General features: G+C 40.4%; 1 protein-coding gene across 5 annotated transcripts in view; it reads right to left on the bottom strand.

The window, feature by feature from the left end:
• Positions 1 to 1,167: 1,167 nt before the first annotated feature.
• LOC101943069 (tetratricopeptide repeat protein 24-like) overlaps positions 1,168 to 24,799 on the bottom strand; it is a 39,174-nt gene continuing 15,542 nt past the window's right edge. Inside the window, exons 2-10 of one of the 5 annotated variants that reach the window (XM_065558259.1) lie at positions 24,212 to 24,303; positions 14,788 to 15,471; positions 13,692 to 13,907; positions 9,855 to 9,983; positions 7,664 to 7,785; positions 5,892 to 6,011; positions 4,253 to 4,314; positions 2,057 to 2,192; positions 1,168 to 1,306 (exon numbers count right to left, since the gene is read on the bottom strand). In XM_065558259.1, the coding sequence (XP_065414331.1) occupies positions 2,072 to 2,192; positions 4,253 to 4,314; positions 5,892 to 6,011; positions 7,664 to 7,785; positions 9,855 to 9,983; positions 13,692 to 13,907; positions 14,788 to 15,471; positions 24,212 to 24,248 (1,491 nt within the window). In that variant the 5' untranslated portion in view covers positions 24,249 to 24,303 and the 3' untranslated portion in view covers positions 1,168 to 1,306; positions 2,057 to 2,071. Of the gene's footprint in view, positions 1,324 to 2,056; positions 2,193 to 4,252; positions 4,315 to 5,891; positions 6,012 to 7,663; positions 7,786 to 9,854; positions 9,984 to 13,691; positions 13,908 to 14,787; positions 15,472 to 22,268; positions 22,424 to 24,211; positions 24,304 to 24,799 lie in introns of those variants that run through there. The other 4 variants (XM_065558258.1, XM_065558261.1, XM_065558262.1 and 1 more) reach the window with 4 other exon arrangements.

Below are 24,799 nucleotides of genomic sequence, written 5' to 3'. Positions count from 1 at the left end.
CTATGGTCCCTTTTCTGTCCCCAAAACATCCCGTATCTCAGTGGATGCCTGGTGAGAGGTGTAAGAACTGGCTATGTATGCTGGGAATTTGCCGGTAATTTCTGTTCCCCTTTACCTGTTCACAGGTCAGAAAATCTGTCGTAAAATTAGCGTACACCTTGAAACATAGAGCCAAATTCTGCTTTGTTACACTGGTGTAGATCTGGAGTAACTCAGTTTGGGAGTAAATTGGAGTAACCCCATTGGATTCAATGGGATTAATCAGAATTCTGATTAGGATGACAGAAGAATTGGGCCCATTGCTCCTAGAACTGCAATACTAAAATAGTCTCTTTGGCTGCAAACAGCAATATGTAACATCTAAAATTCAAATATGTTGGGAGCTGCTCTGACTACTGTTAATATTTCATTCTTTTAAAACTAGACTTGATTTCCTTTTGTACTGAATTACTGACAGCATATGTGTTGCTATATGAAATAGTGGAGACAGTCATCATTGCTCTTTAATATTCTCTGTGTGTTTTGTGACACAGCAGGCAATTTGGCAAATCAGTGAGCTTCTGAAAACCATGTCAGGACTGGAAGAATATCCCCAGAAATAAGGGTCCACAGCCAGGGAGGGAGGGCAGGTAAATAAGACTTTTGAGCACGGGCCTGTGGAAGGAAATAGATTAAGAAAGGAGGAGGATAGAGAAATTGGAAAGATTTGCATTTAATCTGAACAGTTCCATGTATCTCCAATTAGCAGACAAAAATACATGAAAATGTATGATGAATGATGAGTCTGCTTGGTCCCGTTCTCATTATACATACATCTGAGGTGGAACCAATGCCATTTATGAATAATTTAATTAAAATAACCATGTTTTATTTTTGTAGCATACAGAACTGTAAACACTAATTTAATAAGGCTGAGGATCATGAAATGCAATCTTAATTACTAGAAACTAGAATAATCAGCTGAACTGAGGCATTTCCAAGGAGTTAATTGTCTTACTTGCATTTACAGCTCCTGGGGTGGAACTAACATACTGAGAAAGTTAGCATAGTTATTACAGTGTATACTTCAATGTTTTGGAAGAGACCTTAAAAGTCAAAGAAGACCTTGCTGTTTTGTGTGACTATCAAATAGTCTGACACACCTTTCATGGCAGTAGAGCTTAGCCTGTGTTCTTCACTAAAATATCCTCTAATCCCAATGTAGAGCAGTTGTCTGCCAATCTCCTTCCCAGAGGTGGCTGCATTCTCAGTAGTTGATGCTCTATGTACAGTTTTATCCAGTAGTTTTGTAAAGTGCTTTGGTATCCTTTGGGATGGAAGAAGCTATAAAAATGTTAAATGACACCATCATTGTTGCTATTGTTTCAAAGAAGACTTTAAGTTCTATTTTTTCATACAAATTAATATTCCTCCCTTCTTTTTAAATGCACTTTGCTTGGGCCTAATTGGGCTGCCATCGAAGTCAATAGCAAAACCCTATTGTCCTCAATGAGTTCAGGGTAAATGTCTTTTGATATTAAACCAATCTAATATCATGTTCCTAAAGATAAACATTGGATCCTACCTATATTTTAATCTAATGTTCAGTGTTGACTTAGATTCATAATGTTTTACCATTTCTTGGTTATTACAACCTTTGTTCTACCACAGGATTTAAAAAAAAGTCTGTGTATGTGTAATGGCCTGTGCTGCCTCCATGTTGCCAGAGTCTGCTCATACATCTCCTGCTCTCACCATGGTGTATCTCCACTGACTTCAGTGGTGTTCCTCCTGATGCACATATACGTAAGGAAATGAAGAATCTGGCCCACAGCTGTGATTCTACATTCATGTGCCCAGAAATGGAGTCATCCTCCTGTTCCGTTTCCCTCTCTCCTCCAGGGTCAGTTTTTTCTATAAAGGAGAATTGCATGAATGCAAGGTCTGGATATTTCAAACCGTGTCCTACTCTGTAAAACTGAACTATCGGAGACTCAGACTTGAGGCATCAGAAAGCAGAGGGTTTGTACCCTAAATATAAAATAAATGGAACATTTTAAAACTATATCTACAGTACCTGCCAGCACCTTTGTTACTGTGGAATAAGGTGAGATGACGTTGAATCTGTTCTGGAAGTGACACTCCTTTCAGTATATCCATCGCTCTGTTTCTTTTCATTACCAAAATACTCGTTCTGTGGCTCATCATATAGACTGGGGAAAAAAAAGGAATAGAAATTGGTGCCTGAGTCGTCTTTTTATCCTTTCATTGTGACCACATACATAATGCATGTTTCTAGTGTACACCGAGGGCCAAATTCATCCCTGTTTTTTAATTCCATTGTCTATATGTTCTGAGAGTTCCGTCTTTGAAATATGGGAAATACTGTGGTTTTCAAATTAGACAAGTGATTCGCCAACTCCTAGCTAGTCTTAAAATATTCATGTTTTAAAATCAAAATGAAACTGCACACTATCTCTGAAGGGCTAATGCCAATAAAACAGCACAGGATTACTAAAATAACCTTAATAAAGTGACATCTAGTGGCTATGCAGAGACTTATCATTGAAAGTATAAGATGAAGTTGTCTGGGAGGAGAATCCTTACAACTGATGTGTGTGCAGTTTGTGACATGAACCTAGACATTCAGGGGAATAATCATGACAGAACATAACAAGGGAATTGCTCTTCCTCACAGTCTGGCTGTTTCTGACGTAGGTTTTCAATACATGACTGAGAAATCTTCTACAATGAACTCTCCTCTAAAATATCTAACAGCATGGAATTATTGCTGCAACAAAACTATTGCTTCTTCAGTTGTTTCCATTTGATTTTCAAAAGTCACATAAGCTATGATATCAACAACTCCTCTCCCAGGTTTGATATTTGAGCCTGCAGGTAGCCAGTTGTAACTTTTAAGTGTCTAGTATTTGTGCATGCAATCACTGGAAACAAGCCTCAGGCAATAAAACTTACTACATACATTTTTTTTAAATCTGATTCAGGTTTGGATGCAGTGGTGGAATGATCAGCTACTTTGACTCCTAATTGTTGGTACTAAAATATACTAACGTTTTGTAGAAAGGACGCTGGCTGGCTATTGCAGAGTTTGATGTCAAAGTTGTTAGTTTGGGTCAGTACAGGTGCAGCAATGAAATCACCCTCCCCCCCCCCTTTTTTTTTTTAAGGAAAAAAATCTCCAACTTTTTCACCACCACCTGTTACCTGGTGATTCTGAGCCCATCTCATGGGAAGCAGTGTATCCTTGAGGTTAGAACTCAGGACTGGGAGTCCAGATCTGGCATGAAATCCTAGCCCCGTCAAAGTCAACTGAATCAGGATTTCACCACTAGGTTTTAATTCCAGCTTTGACACTAACTCTGTGATTTTATATAAATCAACTAACCTCTGTTTCTCCATCTGTAAAATAGGGATAATATGATAATACTTTTAATTCTAAATATAACTTTCCAGGAGTGCTGCAAGGTTTTATTTAATTAGTGTTTACAAAATGCTTTGCCATTCTCGGATGTAAGGTGCTAGAGAAGGGCTAAAGTAGTAGGGTCATTCAGTGACTGACACATGACCCACCCACTCTTTGAATTTTAAAAACTTGTGTGCTGCTGAAACTAGAATTTTGTTTTTGTTTTTAAAGGGGATGTGTGATAAAAGCAGAGTTTAATGTCATCTTTCTCTCAGAAGCGGAGCATTTGACAGGGAATTGGAGAGCAGCATTATAATCTCACCATTGTCCTTTCTATATAACAATACTAACATGCATGTTTTACTGCTTAAAAGGTGAGCTACTGCCTCATACTTGTGTCTAAAACAACAAACCAAAGAGACATCTCTCCTCCTTATGCATTTTGAGTCTCAGCATTCTTTCATTAAATACACGTGCCACTGATGTTGTCAATGACCTATACACTTGTGCCAATTTCTGCTCTCATGTGCAACCTTTACACCTCATTGACTGCCAGGGATAGAAGTGAGGGCAGAGTCTGGTTGCTCAGAAATACTGAGAATGACACAGGTTTCAACAATATTTGTAATGTTTATACTGAGTTTATAGCTTCTTTGCTGTATTTTATTTCATCTCATGCATATCCATTTGCCTTGGGTCTCTTAAATAACGGTTGCTTAATATTAACAAGGCCAAATTTGCCAAGTGTATTGGAGTGTTGTGTGTTTAAAATAGATCATGGACTTTAGAGAGAAGTTTGATGTTTTAGGTCTCTTAAATCTGACCAACTAAAGCACTGCTGTAACTTACTATGTTTCTTGTTCAGATATCACAGAACCATGGTCATCTCTGGCAACTTTGGGAGAAGATTGCTATGAAAGAGCAAATGATTTCTTTTTATTATAATAAGCACAGTATTTCTAGTAAAACTGACATGATACAGAACAGATTCTAAATTTGTTTGGCTTCTCTGTTGGGACTCTAGATTTACACCATTTGTAAGTGAGGGGAGAATCAACTCCCAAGCTTCTGGATTTATTAGTAGGTTTTTTATTCTAATTATATAAAATAGAATTAGGTTGTGGAAGAGAAATGGAATAGAGCTGCTGGTTTCCAACCCTAATAGGTGGAAGCATATTACGAGGATTTCAGAACTGAATGAAGAAGTTCTGATGATATAGAATACATGAGTGCTTAAAAAAAAATCAATCTGTTCTGAACTGAATATTTGAATTCAAACTTTAATCTGAAGATGAAGTTGTTTGTGTTAAATCTGAAGTGGCTTGTGCAGCTGTGAATCAATAGGGTTTTAGAGAGACAACCCTGGGAGTCAGGAAACTTAGAAAAATAACAGGAAGCCCACACTTCACAGAACGTGGGGCGGGTGAGCACCGGAAGGGCAGCAACTCTCTAATCGCACAAAAGCAAACACCCTTGCCCCACCCCTTCTCTGAGGCCCCGCCCCACTCACTCCATCACTCCCCTCTCCTCTGTCACTCGCTGTCCCCCACCCTCACTCACTTGCTCATTTTCACTGGGCTGGGGAGGGTCCCTTTTCGACCACATGTTCTAGTTGAAAAACAGACACCTGGCAACCCTAGGCAGCATGCTGGATGCAGCCCTGGAGCGCAGGCCCCATATGCCCTCACCTCAGCTTGGGGCCCCAGCCACGGCGGGGAAGAGTCCCCTGCAGCACAGCCCGGGAAGCAGGAAGGGGGCTGGGGACGGAGTGTGGGCGGGACCACGCAAGGCTGTTTGGGGAGACACAACCTCCCACTACCCACTGCCCATCATTCCAGGCCTTACTTTCCAGCCAGAACTTTGCCTAAAAAATTTCTTGGCTTCCTCTCAAGTCCATCATACAAAAGCTTAACTGGCTATCTTCTCACTTTTCTGGTCCCTTCTGCCTACTTTCTGGCTGCCTCTGATGTGCACACAGTTCCACCAAATTAATCCTCAGCCCTTGTACTGGCGTTCAGTCTAGTCTAGTCTTTAGATAGTCAGTCCCCAGCTGAATGTTTCCTATTGCTCTGGTTATCACTAAACAAAGGGAGAAGATGGGTGAGATAATATCTCTTATTGGACCAACTTCTGACTAGACGAGAGCTGTTGAGGGGATCCGCTGGCACATGGATGTGAGATCAGAAGGGGATAAGTTTAGATCACCAGGGCTCTTTTCCCCTCTGACTCAAGGCTCTGGACAAAGCTGAAGACTGCATGTGTTCCAGAGAGCTCATTCTGTTATCCACCCGTGCTACCTCTATTACAACACAGATGGGACAGCTGCTGCTCACCTTCCCTTTCTAGCTGAATGCCAAGTGCTACAGCACACACTGTGCTTGTTAGCAACTAGCAGGAGGAAGAAAGGGAGTCCAGCAAATCAGCAATGATTTTTAAAGTTAGCTTTTGTTTTCATGTTTTGTAATGATTCTCCCTGCCCTAAACTTACAGCTGCTATTGTGTTTGAAAAGCTATCTCTGCATGAAACAGGACACTGATGACTCGTTTGATACTTAACAGCATCCCTCAGTTTCCCTAAAACCCTTTCTCTGGAGAGATCAGATGTTTCCTGTTTCAGAAAAAAAGAAAGGGAAAAGTCAAAACAGATATTTCATTGTGAGAAAAATCCAAACATGAGCTGTAATCTTCCTTGATAAATACCCCAGTGGTGTATACTGTCCTTTGCCCTGTCATTACACTATATTTTCTTTGTTCATTTTAATGTTTCCTACATCTCTGCACTGTATGTTCTCTGGGGTATTTAAAGCAGTATATCTACTTGTATATAACTCAGCCCATCTCGCTCCTCTGTCAGTTGTCATTTTTTTTGTTTTGTCTCGTCAAATTTTTCAACAAAAAATTTTCACCTAAAACAACTTTTCATTGTTGTTTTGTGTGTGGATAATTTACCAGAGCTAATATTTCCCTTAAAAATAACTTGCAAATGCTTCATTCCAGTGGCAGAATGTCAGCTAAACAGTGACATGCCTCTTGTTTGTGCAGAAAGCTTGAAAATAATTTGCTCTCATTATACTGGATTCCAACATATAGTGGGAAAAGGGAAAAATCTAAACAATTTAAGTTTCATTGTGAGGCAAATCCAAACATGAGCCATAATCTTTGATAAATACCATAGTGGCAATAACTAGATGTTAATATTGAACACTTTTTATTTTAAAATGAGGCTGGGTTGCTTGAGGTTGCAGGACACTATAGCCAATGGTAAAAAGAATGAGGAGTACTTGTGGCACCTTAGAGACTAACAAATGTATTTGAGCATAAGCTTTCGTGGGCTAAAACTCAAATAAATTTGAGTCTCTAAGGTGCCACAAGTACTCCTCGTTCTTTTTGCTGATACAGACTAACACGGCTGCTACTCTGAAACCTATAGCCAATGGTGGCTCAGATGTATATTTGCAAACATGCTTTCATTCAAGGTCCTTTTTTGCCTGTTCCTTTATGCTCTGAACCACTGATCAGACCCTGTGCTGTAGAATGGGATGTTCCAAACAAAACCACACCCACCATTAGTACCCCTCCCCCCTCCTTTTAACTGCTCTTTGAACTCTTTATCTCATCTTTGCAGCAAGCACAGTTACACACTTTCCCTGAAATACAGGCATGCACTGGCCACTCAAATCAACAGCAATGTCTCTCTCCGGAGGGACTCTGTGATCTTTGCGGCTATTACTCTGACCTACAGAATTTGAGAAAATCATTGCCAGTTTTAAAAAAAAGAAAGGCCAGTCTGCTGGTTGAGATTATCAATGTTCTACATCAGAAACTACCTTTGCTAATTAATTCACAGTCTGTGAGACTACCTAGCTAGCTGTTATGAAATGCATTTGTTACATAATATATTACATTTTAGGAATAGCAGAATGCACTTCGGTGAGCAGAATTCTGAATAGTTGATTTAAACCTTCTGCCTTTTTTTTTTTTTTTTAAATAATGCCTCTAAGCCCACTACTCCTGTAAAGTTCCTTTTCCTCACCCACTCAACTGACGGATGCTGTGTAGGAGGAAGGGTTGTATTTAGGAAGGGTCAGCTGAAGACTCAATTCTCTAGCTGCTAGGTGTGTGGAACTCCCACTGGAGTGAATGGGAACTCTTCATAAGGTGCAGGCTCTGAGAAAACAGCTTACATTATTTCCTAATGCTGACAAAAAAGTCTCTATCTTCTGTGTGCATTACTAAGCAAACAGTGCAAACAAAAAGTACCTTTGACTTTCCAAACAGAGTCAGAGCTTGTTTGTAATACGAGATGGCCTGATCTACATCACCTAGGCAGAAACTAGTAGCACCCAATCCTTCGCAGACTTGTTGCTGGCCATATAAATCACCTGTAAGAGATCATATTACTGATATTCAAAGTTTTTGTTATTCTGTCTATATAAATTCAACTTTAAAATACAGAATGGACAAGTCAGTGTGTAAAGGGTTGAAATGTGTTGTATGCAGTGTATTCCTGAGCTAAATGGATGATGGTTTGATCCTATTCCAGTAAAAGGGTTATTGTTTGGTTGCTTTATTTTGCTTTGACAATCAGGACATTGGAACTTCTATTCCAGGAAAGATAAGATGTTTTATTTCAGGAACAATTGCTATTGATTTGAAGCAACATGGAATGCAATGATTTCAGGCTCACTTATCATAACTAAAATATTTTTTTCTCCCTCTAATAATTTTAGCAGTAGCTTAACCTAATGCTAATTTAGGGCCTAATCCAATGCACATTACCAGACATGATGTTGCCAGACATTAAATGAATAACCGCATACATGATGAATTCTGTGTATTCAGATATAATGAGAAGTCTGAGTTTAATGAAGAAATTAAAGTTTAGATGGCAATTCCAATATACAATTGCATTCTGTGTTTCTAACTTGAGGGAAAACATTTCTTGCTGAAACATGGCAGGCTTATTCACATTAAAATATAGTTTGTTGATTTTAAATATTTTTTGTTTTTACATTCAGAACTCAAATGCTTAGTTGATCTCAGCTACAAAATAACTATTAAAAAATGAATTCAGCAAGAAATTATGGCTCCATGTAGGCAAAACAGTGAAGACACATACTTAAGTCCACATTATATTTAAACTCATGCTTAAATATTTTGCTTAATCAGGGCCTAGAACAGTCCTCAATGAAGACAAGAAGAAAGACTCATTGGCTTCAATGAACTTTGGATCAGGTCCCTCTTAGGTTCATACTCCACCATTTGGATATTTAGTATAGTAGGTAGATGTGCAAATGACCAGACAACTCCATAATGACTACACAGCATTGAATGTTAGAGAACAGGTTATTCCAGAGGAAATGGGCACTAGCTTGTCCCTTTTCAGGATTTCTGATGATGCAGTATGGCTGTGTGGTGGTTTGTATTGAATTACACCCACTATTCACACCATATTCCCTTTGGGTGTTCAGTTTACCAAAATGTGAAAGACTTGAGGAGGGGAGGGTCCCAGCAGCAGGTGCTAAATTAAGTGGAGGACACTGGTGACCTCTTAAATTCGGAAAGCCACATGTTGGACATCAACACTGCAGGCCTGATAGTATTACATTGCCCCCAAAGTTTGGGTTAACTGATAAACCTGTATCTGAAATTTCCTTGCTTTTATCTACTCATCATTAAATTAAATCTACTCATCATTAAATTAGGTGCCAAGGTAATGCAGGGGTCTCAAATTGGTCTCAGTACAGTGGGAGATATTATTTACTGTACCACAACTAGTTTAAATACCTACACATGTCATGGTGATTGGGACAGAATGAGAGACTTAATGTTAAATTATTTTGCCTTTAGTGACTTAATGTAGATATTAATTGTAATTTAACACAAATTATTTTAATTCAAGTGTATTGATGTTGGAAGAGATTATTTCTCTCTGGTGCTCATTTAATACCAAAGAGAAGAACATTCTTTTCCCCTTTAATGGCTCACTTGAGGGGAAAAAAAGAGCAAATTAAAAAAATCTATTGATATTGTAAACAATTGTGCTGACCTTGATAAGCAGGAAACTCATGAGGCACTTCCATCTAAGTAGAAAAATCTTCCATTGATATTGGTAACTTTAAAAGCTGTTCCAGACCTGATCTTATGCCAGTGAAACAATTATTGGTTCCTTTCAATGAAGTACAATGTCAATGGACTTCTTCTAGTTTAGACATTTGTAAGTGTCAGACACTTTGATGTTGTATAGACTTTTTGGACACCAAACAATATCAGTACAAAGGTATGGGACACTTCCTCTGTAGTGAGAGTTGGTTAATTATGGGTTCTCCAGGCATGATATGAAATCAGTGGATTCAGCCTTCTGCAAATTAATACTACTGATTTATTAAGAGCAGAAAATAGGGGTTTATTACAAATCTGAAATTATAGTGGCTGGAGGCAGCTCTCTTACCCACATCCACAAATGCATTAAGTGCCTCTTGATAGTAATACTCTGCCATGTCATAGTTTTTCAGCTGGCTGTAAGCATATGCTAAATTGCAGAGACTTTGTCCTTGGGCGTTTCTCTCTCTCAGTGCACCTAAAGAAAAGATTAATGTAAGTGATTCATGAGTTATAGTTACATAAACAGATTTATACATACTCCCATATTCTGTATAAACAATTGGGTCCATGAATGTAGTGTTTACATTACATTACTGCCTAGAGCACTGGTGGCTGGCGGCGCTACAGTTGCGCCGCCCAGAGCAGCAGACAGGCAGCCGCACTGCCCAGTTGGAACCAGCCACGCCACCGTGCAGCACAGAGCACCGGCTCAGGCTGCGGCTCTGCAGCTGTGCTGTCCCAGGAGCTCGCAGACCTGCCGCCCAGAGCATTGTGCCGGTGGCGGGGCGAGCTGAGGCTGTGGGGGAGGGGGAACAGCAGGGGAGGGGCTGGGGGCGAGCCTCCCAGGGCAGGAGCTCAGGGGCTGGGCAGGAGGGTCCCGTGGGCCAGATGTGGCCCGCGGGCCGTAGTTTGCCCACCTCTGCTCTGGACAAAGGCTAAGTAGTTAGTTTGAATTCTAGGCCTAAACATGTTGACATGTGACCCTTTAAACCAGGTTTGGTATAAGCAATATCTTTCAGCCAGCTAGCTGAGAGGGACAAGACTTTGAAAAACGCTGATTAGCCAAACGTCTTTAATTAGCAAGTGAATTAAACAGTGCATCAATGGTGGGGGAAAGCTTACCAAAGCCTGGTGCAAACCACCTTTAAAACCAAACAAGTCAAGGACAGAAGTTGAGAGAGACAAGGTAGGTGAGATAATCTTTCATTGGACCAGCTTCTGTTTGGTGTGGAAGGTACAATCTTTCAAGCTACACAGACCTCCTCTTTGCGTACTACCTCACCTACCTTGTGTCTCTCATATCCTTGACCAACACTGCTGCCACAGGACAGAAACTGTAAGGATCACATAGAAGGATTTCTGAGCAACTATTATTTTTACTGTATAAACTGGAACAATGAAAAGAATTGTAGTGTGTGGCTTATGCCTGCACAGCCTGAAAGAGAAGCAGAGAAAATATCAAAGTGGAATAAAGTACAATGAGAGCAAACAGTACTAAAAATGTGATTGAACTGGGTGCACAGTATATGTGCTACCCACACTCCTTCTTCCACCACTTGTTCAGATGGTACTGGTGAGAAAGGTTTCGCTCATTTCCATCCCTGCCTAAAAATGTCATTTACCTTAGTGTGTGGGTTCTGAAAATTTCTGTATCTGTTTGCAGTATTAGCTGTAGCAATGTTGGTCCCAGGGTATTCGAGACACAAGGTGGGTGAGGTAACATCTTTTATTGGACCAACTTCTCTTGGTGAAAGAGACAATCTTTTGAGCTACACAGAACTCTTCTTTAAGAAGAGAGCTTGTCTCTTTTGCCAACAGAAGTTGGTCCAATAAAAGATATTACCTCCAGCACATTATAAGAGTTAGGTAATGCAGTGGGACAGACACAGCCTTGTGTGTTTTGTGGCAGAATACATGACCTGGATGCATAGAAAATGTGACAAAAGACCAGTGTGTTGTGTTGGTGCAGGGGAGACAAAGAGGGTTTTATTAATTTTTACATTTTAGAATCTCTCTTGTGTTAAGAATCACTGGTGTAAGGCTGCAGCTACCTTAGTTACTGATACTTTAATAAACAGTGTGTCTAGAAACAAGTCTTGCCTAAGTACTATGTAATGTATTTGTTTACCCTGTAAGGTTTTTTTAAATTATTCCTGGGATGTTTGCAGAACACATCATCTTTGTTCCTTTGGAAACTTGCTGTGTTTTCCTCACCTAAGGTCATTTTCTTTGCTTTGTTTTACAATAAATGTTGTTTGTTAAACAGGGAGGAACTGTGATGTCATAGTCAGAGGCTTGTGATTTCAGGTTAGGGAAAGCCAGCAGGATCAGATGACCTTCTAAAGAACAAAAAGCCTGTTGTCAAACAAATATCCAACTAATGAAAACCAGGGGAAGGAAAAGCAGAAAATTAGATGCTGTGGAGGCAGAATTGTTCCAATAGGGATCTTTTTCATGAGGCATCAATGGTTCTTTATAGCTGCTTTATGACTAACCTAAATCCATTATAACCATACTGTACCTTTTTGAATGTACAGCATGCTGATATCCCATGCAAAATGCCTGATTAGAAATACAAGCATTCAAAAGGATGCCAGAAAAATATCAAAAAGACAGCAAAGAAGGAAAAAAGACAATGTCTGGTCCAAACCTTCCTATCCTTACCTATGACAAAATCCTGCAACCTTTGAGTCTCCAAAGCTCACTGACTGAAATATACATATTTCCTGATAGCCCAGTGAATGGGTACCTGGCTAGGTATCAAGCTACCTGGATTCTAGTCTGGCTCTTGATGCTCAGTATGCAAACTTTAGCGACTCACCTTACTTCTCTGTGCCTCAGTTTCCCCCATCTACAGATGCTTACTCACCATTGTGGAGCATGTTGAGATCTATAGATAAACATCTATAGGTATGCTAATTAAATGGAAGGATAGGGCCTGCAATCTGTAGTCCGACAGCATTTCTATTCACTTTGATAGGACTTTTGCCTGAGCAAGGACTGCAGGATTTGGACCTGTGAACTTTTATTAGCTTCACCCAAGGAAAATAGAGTTAACAACCAGATTTCCTTAACAATTAACGAGTACTTTATAGGACTTAATCTGATTTCGGACAACTGAAATACTGGTCATGTTGAGTAGTTAACAGCCTCTGTACCAATCCCAGGGGCATTTTCCTTCTAGACATTGTTTGCCATAGCGAATCATCTTGCTGCATTAAGGCACCACACTTGGATTCAATCTTTTAAAAAAAAACTCTGTTTAGTGTTTAATGAAAACTCTATGGAAGATCTGTACTTTTTCATTGTTCGTTATTTATGTAAGTGCTTGTGCATTGTTCACTGCCTCTCAATCAAGTTAATTAAAAACATAGACCCGTATTCATTCTGCTGGGATTGTTCTCAAAGCTTTGGCAGCTGTGGGTGTAGGCATGGGGTCCAAATATTTCAAGCGAGAGGCTTAACCTTAAATCTTTATTAGCATATTCACCCATTCCCCAAATTTTCTTCCTTAAAACATTTCATAGGCAAGAAGATGGCACAAAATAATTTTGCTGATTCTGTCCCAAATTTTGTAGCCAATTCAGCAAAATACTTAAGCATGTGTTTAAATCCCATTGACATAAAGTTAAGTATGTGCTTGAATGCTTTGCTGAACTGGGGCCTGCAATGGAGTCTACAAACCCCATACTGCTCAGAGACAGAAGTGGGAGAAGAACCTCTCATATCTACAGGCAAGCAGCTTGACCACACCCCCATGCAGCTGCCACAGCGGCCAGTCAAGGAGGCAGGCACCCACAGCTGCAGCCAATGAAGGCAACAAGGCTTGCTATAAAAGAGAGAATACAGAGACAAAAGGTGAGGTAGAAAGGCCTGAAACACAAAGAAGCATCATTCCTGTACTAGGCCTCATCCACAAACACAGTCAAGAGACTGATGCAGACTGCTAAATTCAGTTAGAGGGGATGGTCCAAGAACTGCCTCGACTAGGGCCAAACTAAGGAGGGCTAGTCAGGAGTGGCAGGGACTTGCTCAAAAAACCACATCAGGAGCTGGTGCCAGGGCCTTGCTGGATTTTTGACAGGTTTGTAAAGTCAAGATGCTGATGCCCGTCTGATCCTTCAGGCTTGGGGGAGGTGAACCTCTCCACCCTGCAGAATGAATCACATGTTTGACACCTCACCGTACAGATGTGCTGCCTCGCCGTGAAATCTCAATGACTTTTCATACTGGCATAAAGCATTGTAGATCGCTCCCAGGTTTTGTAGTAATACAGCTCTCTTCCGTATAGAAAAGTTTGCCCCACTGCAGATTTGCATGGCTTTGATAAAGTATTTCCCAGCTTGGTGGAAGCACATCATTTCAGCATAGTGCAATCCAATGTGGTTGTAGAGTTTGCCTGAAAGGTAGCACAGCAACATTAACGTTAGATAGCTGGGGTTGGGCAAAGAGAGATAGTTTGGTACAATTTAGGACTAATAACTAGTCTTATACTTTTCCATCCATCATATTTCTAATTGGCTGAATATATGATTAATGGCTTTCAAATGGTGATGTTTACAAGGCTATTTTAGGTCAATGAACTCCAGATCAATGTACAAGATGCTGTAGCACAGGCTCAGCCTGCTCACATAATGTGTAACATGTTGTACAATTGGCTGAATCCTTCCTGTTGCATCTGGAAGTGCGAATGTGAAACTATCGCAACTGTGACCCACAGCCAATGCTTATGTACGTGGGACAATTGTGGCAAGTAAAAAGAGCAAGTAATAAATTAGCCATTTGTAGGAATTACAGTGATACTTTGCTGTTGTCAGTTTTCACTGTTGGAAATACCTGTACCACACTTGGAGAGAGGGATTGTAATTTTGTGATATGGGTTTTGAAATAGATGTACAACTGAAATCCTCTCGCTGTCTATGGACCATGATCCTTACTAGCTATTAGCTAAGGCACAAGACTGTAAATAAAGTGATTAAAATTTGCTCCTCAGTTTAGATGCAGGAATCAGGAACTGAAAGCAGTAGCAACAGGTTAAAGCTTGCTTGCATGCCAGGCAAAGGCTTTGTGACACTGTTCACTACATGCAAACACCTTTGAGAAAAGAAAGCAGAGAGATTTCTGTCTGGTGTTTAGACACCTCTGAAGGTTCTGATGCTTTACATATAGTACTTGGCCTGATGCACATTTTTGTCGATTTAAATTCTGTAAGAAAATGACTTACACAGTTCTCTTTATCTTTATTGAAACAAAATTGGTAACTAAAGTTACTGACTTACCTAACAAATCCTGGTTAGTGATTCCAGAACACAGCTGTGCACATTCAGCTAAAGTCTTGAGCACTTCTGCCTTTGAGAACTTTTGACTCCGTATCATATAGCTGACTGCCTCCCTCATGGCCATGGCAGCATCTTCAGTTTTCTCTGTCTTTTGGTAGGAGTGGCTGGCAAGCTTAAAGGAACGTGCAGCTGAGGGAAGGTCTCCTACATTCACTGAACAATAGCCAAGTTTGATCAAAGCATCTGAGATGCTTTGTGTTTCACTAGGTATGTATTCACTAATAGCTCTCTGGTAAAACTTCACCGCTTTAGAGTACTCCTTCATTTCCTCATAAGCAGCTGCAATGTTAAAGTAGAAATCACCATCTTTCTCCACAGATCCCTTTGATTTACACTTCAGCAGGCACTTCAGTCCTTTCTTTGGTTTGCCCATAGCAATATAGGCAGCCCCTAAATTGAAGAGGCACATCTTCTGACTTTGCGTCTCAGGAACCCCATCAGCCAGAATGTACGCTTTCTTGAACATGCTCAGAGCTTGGGCTGCTTCATTGTTTTTTAAAGATGTAGTCCCAGCTTTAGACAGCTTTAGTATTTCATCCTGGATGGATGGATGGTGGCTAATGGTCTGCACTTCAGAAGAGCTGGAGACCAGAGTAGAAGCCATTTCTTTGTATTGAATGCAAGCTGTGAAAGGAAGTAAATATTTATACTACTTATATTTCAAAACTGAATTGAAATTGACTGGATTTATGCTTTCTAAGATGTGTGTGATTGTTTTGCATTCATTAAGAACTGAAAAATATGTTCTTTATGATCTTTATAAAACTGATTCCCATATGGGCATGCTGGGTATTTCTAAGGGATTTTGTGGGAGGTCAGCCAGGGTTTAAAGCAGGGGAAACTGAATTGGGACTCTCTGCAGCATAATTCACTGAGGACAAATATATTCCATCCTCAGCTCCATGAGGGTTAACATTTTGTAAAGAAAACATAAATTGCTCTCAAAATAAGTGCTATGTGCCAAGTTTTTTAGCTGCACAGAATTTTTACCCCTGAATTTATAAACATCTGAAAATAGGGGATTGTAATGGAAATGCAGCCAAGCCCTTAAAATAGTATACAAATCCAAACACTACTACTATCAGAAAACTCTGCTAACGGGCAAAGCTGTATGTGCTATTCACAGTATGGAATCTAGCATTGGCTACAGTCCTGCAATATTGTCTGGCTCATCCTGCCTACAAGACAAGGAGCAAATGTAATTCTAATTCAAGAAATAACTGAAACACTTTAGATTGCTATTACAAATAACTTGTACAAGTACATTGAACCAGCCACTTAATATGTCATATGACTTAATTTAAACTAAGTTAAATATTTAAAATGGCATAGTGTGATTTTAAACTTTTTGGTGATGGAACTCTGGTTTGGAACTCCACCTATGTTGAGACTGCTGCAGAATCCAGAGGCCAAATGGACCATTGTAAGTGGGCAAATATTTTCTACAGTACATAAGTATACTTCATATTCACTATTTATTAGATCAGAAGCAATTCATTGTGACATGAATAATAGAAAATGAATTAAGTGTATGGATAGCACTGGAAATAGCCACATTTGTAGTAGTTGACTAATCTAGAGCAGTGTTTCCCAAACTTGGGATGCCGCTTGTGTAGGGAAAGCCCCTGGCGGGCTGGGCCAGTTTGTGTGCCTGCCGCGTTCGCAGGTTCGGCCGATCGTGGCTCCCAGTGGCCGTGGTTCACTGCTCCAGGCCAATGGGAGCTGCTGGAAGTGGTGTGGGCCGAGGGACAATCTGTTTTTTCCTAATTGATATTTATCTTTGTTTTTATCTGACATATGGCTGTTTCTTTCTACTGCTAAAGAGAATCCCTGCTTTGCTATCTATTATTAATGTCTTCAAAGCATTGCATTAATGATAAGGAATAGATTTTATGTTGTACTGAAGTCCTAGAATGAAAAGCCAATATAGACAAAAAGAAACGAGTCTCATTCTCCTCTGATTTACTTCACAGTAAATCCAGAGTATAACAGAGATCAGAATTTGGCTTAGTATGTGTACCTAAATATGCATGCCATTGCAGTCCAAGGTTTTGTAGGTTTCAGAGTAGTAGCCGTGTTAGTCTGTATCCGCAAAAACAACGGGAGTACTTGTGGCACCTTAGAGACTAACAAATTTATTTGAGCATAAGCTTTTGTGGGCTACATCCCACTTCTTCAGATGCATAGAATGGAACATATATTGAGGAGATATATATACACACACATACAGAGAGCATGAACAGGTGGGAGTTGTCTTACCAACTCTGAGAGGCCAATTTTTTTGTAGTAGAATTTGTAATTGTTCTAAACATCTAAGTGAAAAGATGCTACCTAGAAATGTTCCAAATCACAATAGGTGTCTGGAGATAGTAGTGAATTATTGTACAAAAGATCTCCAAATTTAGCTCTCTTCTTGCATTATTTGCACACGGTATCCCTACTTTTAATTTAATTTTAAGAACAGTAAAATGCAGCTAAAAGGCATTTCTAATTCTTTAAAGCATATGAAAGAATGTTACTTGGTTGTGGTGTCCCATGTATTAACCAGCCATTAACCTGCGGACGCGGCAGGTAAACAAGCTGGCCTGGCCCGCCAGGGGCTTTCCCTACACAAGCGGCGTCCCAAGTTTGGGAAACACTGATCTAGAGAGATTGTCTGGCCTGCTCAGTAAGAACCTAATTCCAAACCCATTGATTCAATGGGAGCCTTCGTATTGACTTCAATGAGCTTTGTCTCAGGCCTTGAGTTACTCTACTGTAATATTTGGTGATACCACAGAAAAGAATCCAAGGGGCATCAGTGAATCGTGAAGGCCGGTCAACCCACAACTGTCTATTGTACATACATGTTTTCAAAGCCCTGTCACAGGGTGGCTGGCCCCTTAAGGGTTATTCGGCTCAGCCATTATGCCAGATTAGCTACCTTCTCCCCCCATACCTCCCTGCCCCTGCAGGCTGGTCCTGATCAGCTGGATGATTTCTTTTAAAGGGCTGAGAACGCAGTTTGAAGGGGAAGAACCACAGAGAGTGGGCAGACTTCTATGGAAGGCCTGGAGTGAGGATCTGCATATGACTTTAAGGGGACTCCAAGGAAACAACCCTGACTCCCAGGCTCTGTCCCAGAGCCACAGAGGGTATGACTACACAGCAATTAGACACTGGCATCTGGCATGGGCTAAGGGGCTGTTTAATTGTGATGAAAACGTTCAGGCTTTGGCTGGTGCAAGGTGGGAGGGTCTCAGAGCTCTGGCTGCAGCTGGAGCCTGAGTCAGCTAGCAGGGGCCAGCTGCTTGTGTCTATTGCAGTGTAGACATACCCAGAGAAACAAAACAATAGCTCAGAAGGGCTGAGTTTGTGAGAGGGACTCAGGAAGCAGCTTGGAATTCATCGCTCTATCTTAAAATGGAGAGACTTAGAGCCCAGAAGGAGGGGAGCCCAAGCAGGCAGAAAAGAACCTTTTCTGTTTTTGAGACTTTTTGTTTGGACACTTGTTTCCCCAGAAGGGGATTGAATGCAGTGAACCAGCAGAAGGCTCAACCATATGTGTGCCTCTCCCCTCTCCACCCCCAGAGACAGGAAACTGGGGCAGGAATACCTGCAGTGCACACTTGGCCACCAGGGGGCGCTGCAGGGCAGGCAAGCTGCATGTTGAGCCCTAAAAATTATAATCTAATGTGTAGGTTTTGGCATATACTCAACATACTTTGGTGTGATTCAAACTGTAGAGGATTTTGGAGTACGTTTTCAGACTTGTGTGTCCTTCAGACCATGGAATAGTTCTTTTTAAATGACCGTTATTAAAAGTGAGAAGAAAAGTGCTTATGATCTGATTCTGAGTTTCAAAGATATTCTGGAACAAAAATGTGTAGACTACATACAGTTTCAGCTATCCTGGGAGCTCATTAGTTTCTCATATGTTTGGCATAAACATACATTTTATTTCAAGTAATTTTGTAATGAACTTGATAATCTAGTTTCCTGTATCAAGTGTGTAATTTTACATAGGTAAGAACTACTTTGCAAACAGGACTCTGATTAAAAATCATTATTAAAAATAATAAAAGTGACCACCAATTTTTGGTCCCATATGACCAGAGGTAATCTTGTAGCAGCATAAAACAATATACTAAGACAATACATTTTATGTAGCTTAGTGTTATTCCATCATTTCTTTCCTATCCCTTCCAATATTATAACATTCTCTAGGTAATACTTTGTTCTTGGTAGTGTCTGTGCTGCAGTTTAACCCAGGGCTCTCTCCTAGGGCTTGATTTTTTTCAGCCCTTGACCTCCACTCGTGTGCATGCGAACCTGCACATCAATATTGCAGATACAAACACCTGAAAGCACAGCTGGTTGAAAAATGGAAAAACAATTTCACAAAAATAAATCAAAATTCATTTGTTTCATAGGGTTTGGAATGGGATAATTTCTTTTCAAAAATTTGATTATTTTTTTTAAATTCCAATTTTCAAAATTTGTTGTCCCTTTTCTCCCCCTTGCCTGTTTTTCAGTGATTGTAATAAACTGAATCGTGGCAGGGTTTTCCCCCCTGATTTTTTCCTACTCTAAATTTTCAAAACTACTTCAGCTTTAGAAAAGTTAGAGTTGGCAGACTTATAGCATTTCATTTTTCCTTTTACCACTTCTTAATGTTTGGAAAGTTGGGGAGATTTTGAAAAAAATTAGAGTGGAAAAAGCAAACATTTTCAAAACTCCCCTTTCCCACCATTAATTTTGAGATTTCAGAAAACAAAAACAAATGGCCTTTTTACAAGCAGAATGAAAATGAAAATTTTGGTTTGTTCTGAAGTTTCCTGTTGAAAATCCAAAGTCACTGAAATACTTTCCCCCTCGATTTTATTTTTATGCAAACCTATTTATTTTTTTAGCTGAAAAACTTCAATCACAGTGCTCTTTAAACAGACTTACAGACAGACACAAATTTTGGAATTTTCAGTAAATGTTTGCACCTGCAAATGTTAACAAGTTTATATGTGCACTGTTGTAAAGATGGGTGCACACATGCAAATATTGGATAGAGGCCCAGATGAAAATCTACCCCTCAAAGAGAGAAATGCTAGTCACCAGAACCAGGAGTGCCACCAGCTTTTTTGCTGCCCTAGGTGGCGTAAGGCCCCGCCCCCGAAATACCGCCCCCGACAGAGGCAGCGGAAGGTCCCACCCCTAAAATACCTCTGATGACTCGAGTGGCCGAAGATCCGGCCGCCGCGGTCACCGCTCCCCAAATGTTAGTGCCCTAGGTGACCGCCTAGATCGCCTAATGGGTTGCGCTGGCCCTGACCAGAACAAATCTTAAGTAAAAGAGCTTCGTGTTTAGGTACTACATGGTTGCTGAATTGATGGAACTCTCTCCTAACCTGGAGGAAGGGTACAAAGAACCTTGGCAATTTGGCCATTGCAACTACCACATCCCACTGGGACCCTAGTTTTTCCTTGTATCCCTAGGTGGAGTTACAGACTAGATTGAAAGACCCAGAAGCCACACTCCTGCCACTTAGCTGCCTCACGACTCACTCTCTCTCCATCCCTCTGTAGAGTGCTTGCCACTGCAGTACTTAGAAGTCATTTTGTAGGCCTCTCTGCTTTAGGTCCTGGTGTGCTGGGGCAACACAGCATTTCTGCTGAATTTTTGGCCTTCCACCACCATGCTGTAGGCACAGGACAGGACTTAACCCTTAGAGAAATATGAGGTTTTGATAAATGAGTAAATTGTTATGGCCAAGTGCCTCCTGACATGAGACACTCCAATAATCTATTTCATAACAAGCACTTCCTTTACTTTAAAGATTTTCTTAAGGTTCCCAATAGGACAATAAGGGCCAATCAGCCTAACTAGAATGGCTCAAGAGTATTCCGCTTGTATTACCATTTAAGTTCCTTTTATTGAATTTTGGCTCCTGCCCCACCAATTCCATTATCTGACCGCCAACATGGTAATGGAAGATCCCTATTTTCCCCAGCCTTTTGCATATTAAGATGACTCATTTTCGGTCAGTCAAAAATCCTTCAAAAACGGTGATGCTTTTTCATTAGGCAACTTTTTTGCTGGAGCTTTTAAATGATAATGAACGTAACCAATAGAACAGCACAGGATGTGAGCTGGTTAAAATTAATTAGTATTACAAATCTAGCTTGCTTGGGATAGTCATATGAGATACACAGTCCTTGTCATGCTACTCCCTGGAGACAGTATTCATACAGGATTGCAGCACAGAAAGTAAAAGTCTCATACAAACAATATAATTAAGAACGCCATAGACCTGATAAAGAGATATATACATAGTTCTCCTGCTCAGGTCCCCTTGCCACTACAGTTGAGTTAACCACAATCTTTTGATGTCGCGGCATGCAGGAACTTTTTCCCAAATACAAATAACTTTTACTTTTTTACTTCTTAAAGTTAAAGGACCCGATTCTGATTTGATTCACCTGAGAATAAATGTGGAGTAACTCAGTGAATCCTTTGGTATAAACAAGAATCTGAATCTGTCCCCAAAACTTTGTACAATGAGTTTGGTGGTCTCTGTTTAGTGGGCAAACATTCAAATCACAAAAAACCACCACCACTGTCAGCACTAATTGACAGCCTTATCAGCAGTCTCAGCAGAGAGGTGAAGGATTGAATGAACTGTGTGGACCATCTTCTTTCCCCCAGTCCTTTCGGTCAGAGTTGAAGCACGCTGGGTCTGTGTGGAGAAGTGTATCACAGAAGTGCCTTGGGGCCTTAATAGGGGCCAGACAGCTATTGTGCTAGGCACTGTACAATCGTAAAACAAAAAAATGGTCCCTGCTTCTCAGAGTTTACAATCTAATTTCATACTCCTGCTCTGTGGAGAGAGGACTTTACTGTCCAGAACTAGGTCTTGGCACCTTCCACATATATTAAATTCATAGCATTTAGAAAGGACAATGTTAGCCTTTATACCTAAATTGCTGCTGACTACTTGAGCTGCCCTCTGTTGGAGAATGAACAAGCTGCAGGGATCAATAAATAATTTGCTTGTAAATTAAATTTTAACAAGCAGTTACCACTTGAAAAAATGTACAAATTAAGATGTCAAAATAGGCAAACAGTTTTGTGTTTATATTAAAAAAAAAAAAGTATGGACATGGCCTTTGTATTTCAAGGTGAGGAACTGTGCTGAATAGTTTGAAAAATAAATCTGACCTTGCCATAGTCTGCACATTTACAAAGCACATTTCCCACTCAGAATTAAAATATTGTATTTCTGTAGCATTTAGTCACCTATTTCTGACTGCAAGAAGTAATATAACAAGTAATGGTGAAGAATAGCAACTTGCCTTACAAGTTAAATTTAAAAATAATAATAATGATAATAATAAAAAAAGCTTTGTAAGAAAATCCTGGGGACAGCATGGAATTGATAATAACTTACCAATGCGATTGGTCATATAATTCTTTGAAAAAATTCCAGGGATTCTTACATTACTAAAGAAAGCCAGACGGATTGAAGTGCTGCCTTTCCCCAAGCTTTGCCAGTGAAATGTTTGTCAGAGCCCTTAGCAACTTTTATTCACCTTTCCTAGGAGTGTTAAACCAAACCCAAACTCAACAGAGGAATCAGGTGACTGGGGTATCTGCTCATAGTCATTTCCTGCTGTTTCACTGCTGCAGTGGAGATTGTTATATTTGCTGTAAAGAGAGTGAAATTACATCTATCTAGATTCTTATAAGGCCCCCATTACTGTAGTACTTGAGCACCTCACAATCTTTAATGTATTTACCCTCACCATACTGCTGTGAGGTTTAGAAATACTGTCATCCAGATGAGGAACAGACACTTGCTCTGGGTCACGCAATTAATCCATGACAGAGGACAGAATTGAATCCCAGGCTCCCAAGACCCTGGCTTGCATTCAAACCACTGGACCATCCTTTCAGATGCCTATCCTAAAGACTCAAGGTCCAATACAGTCGTCGTTATGGCAAAATATTCCCTTTGAGGCAAATGAAGTTACGGAAACTGATGTGAGTTTTGCCTGCAGAAAGATTGCAGGATCAGGCCCTCAAGGGTACTGCTAACTACTAAAGTGTTGCAGTTCACTGGAAGATGCAGTACATAATGCAGGGGTCTCAAACTTCCAGCCCACGGGTCATCTGCGGCCCACGAGCCTCCCCAATGTGGCCTGCGGGGCTCCAGCAGTTTTGGGGCCAGGTCTCTCCCTTGGCCCCAGCTGCCACCCCTGGGCACTCCCCCCTCATACCCCTTCCCACCCCCAAACTCCCGCCCAGAGCCTGCACCCCAATCCCCTACCCCAGACCTCTTCCCCCATCCAAACTCTGTCCCAGAGCCTTAGGCAGGTGGGGGCTGGCGTTTTTTGGGCGGAGTTTTTTCGGGGGGTGGGTTCTGGGCGGCATGAGTGACATTTGCCTGCTGGGAGGATGTGAGGACTGGCACTAGCCCTAAGGTAAATTGAGTTTGAGACCCCTGACATAATATATTGCTCTCCCAGCAGTTAGATGCCAAATGCATGAAAAGAGGGGAGTGGCAGTGCAGTCTACAGTTAGCCACTGACACTTGGAAGTGAAAAGGTCAAAGGGAAAACCATGCACATTTCATGACTAAGTGACAGAAATAAATCCATATGCAACAAATTGCTAAAAACAGGAATGTAGAAAATAAAGAAGAGTTGGCTAAATGAACACACCTGAGACCTGCGAAATAGTTGGAGGAGAAATTATATTTGTGTCTTAATAAAAGCAAAAGCCTAGCATGATTGTACAGATGTTAAATGTGTTTGTGTTAGTGATCATTCGTTGACCATTTTTAAACATCACTCTCTGAGCCACAATAATATTTTAAAAATTATGAAATGGGCTTAGTCACTTCTAACACTTGACTTCTAAATAAGTGTTGTATGTATGGTAATGGAATAAAGTGTCTAAAGCTGGGAAGGTTTTTTGTATTTGTTTTTTGTTTTTGTTCTTTTAATACAGTGTTACTCTAAAAAGTAACTGAAAAATGGCATCTTGGGGTTCTGGGTTTAGCTCTCTCTAATGTGCATATCAAATCACCTCAGACTACAGGCAAAAAGGTGTTTTTTCTAACTGACAATATCACAGGCTCGTCTGGGATCTGAAAGTCAAGCTGGGTTCTTACTGGCTTATGCATCATACCCATAAATAAAAATTCTTCAGTCAGAACTTAGTTAACAAACTAATAATTTTTTCCAAACCAAGGTTGATTTTGTATAAATAGAATCCCCAACCCGCTCAGATTTTGCATGTTCTAAACTTCAAATTAAATTATCATAAATCCTATTCCTAATACACCACAAATCATAACATTTGGGCCTCTTGAAAAAACACTTGTCTCACCTATGTACCAAAAGGTCATGATTCTGTTGGGACTCATCCAAATTCCTTGAAGCGGTAATCTCTATCATGTCAGGCTCCTGTATGTAACACATCTAATAAACAAAAAGACAAAGGAATGTGATTGCCAGAGAAGTTGTTGGAAGCCCAGTTGATTAACTTGCTGAGATTTAGCTTGAAAATCACTTTTTTTTTTGGCTTCATGAAATGAGAAGGTTACTAATGGGAGCTTGTGCTCAAGGGAATAGAAAGACAAGTGGCACGCAGTCAAGACAGGAGCTGCTGAGAGACAGAAGAAATCTTGCTGAGAGAGAGAAGGGCCTGCTGCCGGTTATACTGTAAAACAGATAAAAGACTTGGAACAAGAAAAGGGTACAAATACTCTTGCTGGCAGGGTAAATATTTTAGGTGGAGTTTTTCTTCCTCCTCTGTCTTTGTTTGAAAGCTGTTCTTTTAACCGCAACATTTCTCAGATTTCAAAGAATTGATTGTGATGTGAGGCTGAGGTCCTAAAACCCCAGCTGCTGGGTCTACAGCTTTGATTATTTTGTACCTTTTTGTTGTGGAGTAGGTTGGAATGTGTGTGGTTTG

Source organism: Chrysemys picta, chromosome 10, assembly GCF_011386835.1.
Source record: "Chrysemys picta bellii isolate R12L10 chromosome 10, ASM1138683v2, whole genome shotgun sequence".
NCBI lineage: Eukaryota > Metazoa > Chordata > Testudines > Emydidae > Chrysemys > Chrysemys picta.
The sequence above is the reverse complement of the archived record's forward strand: the minus strand, read 5'-3'. Positions and strand labels throughout refer to the sequence as shown.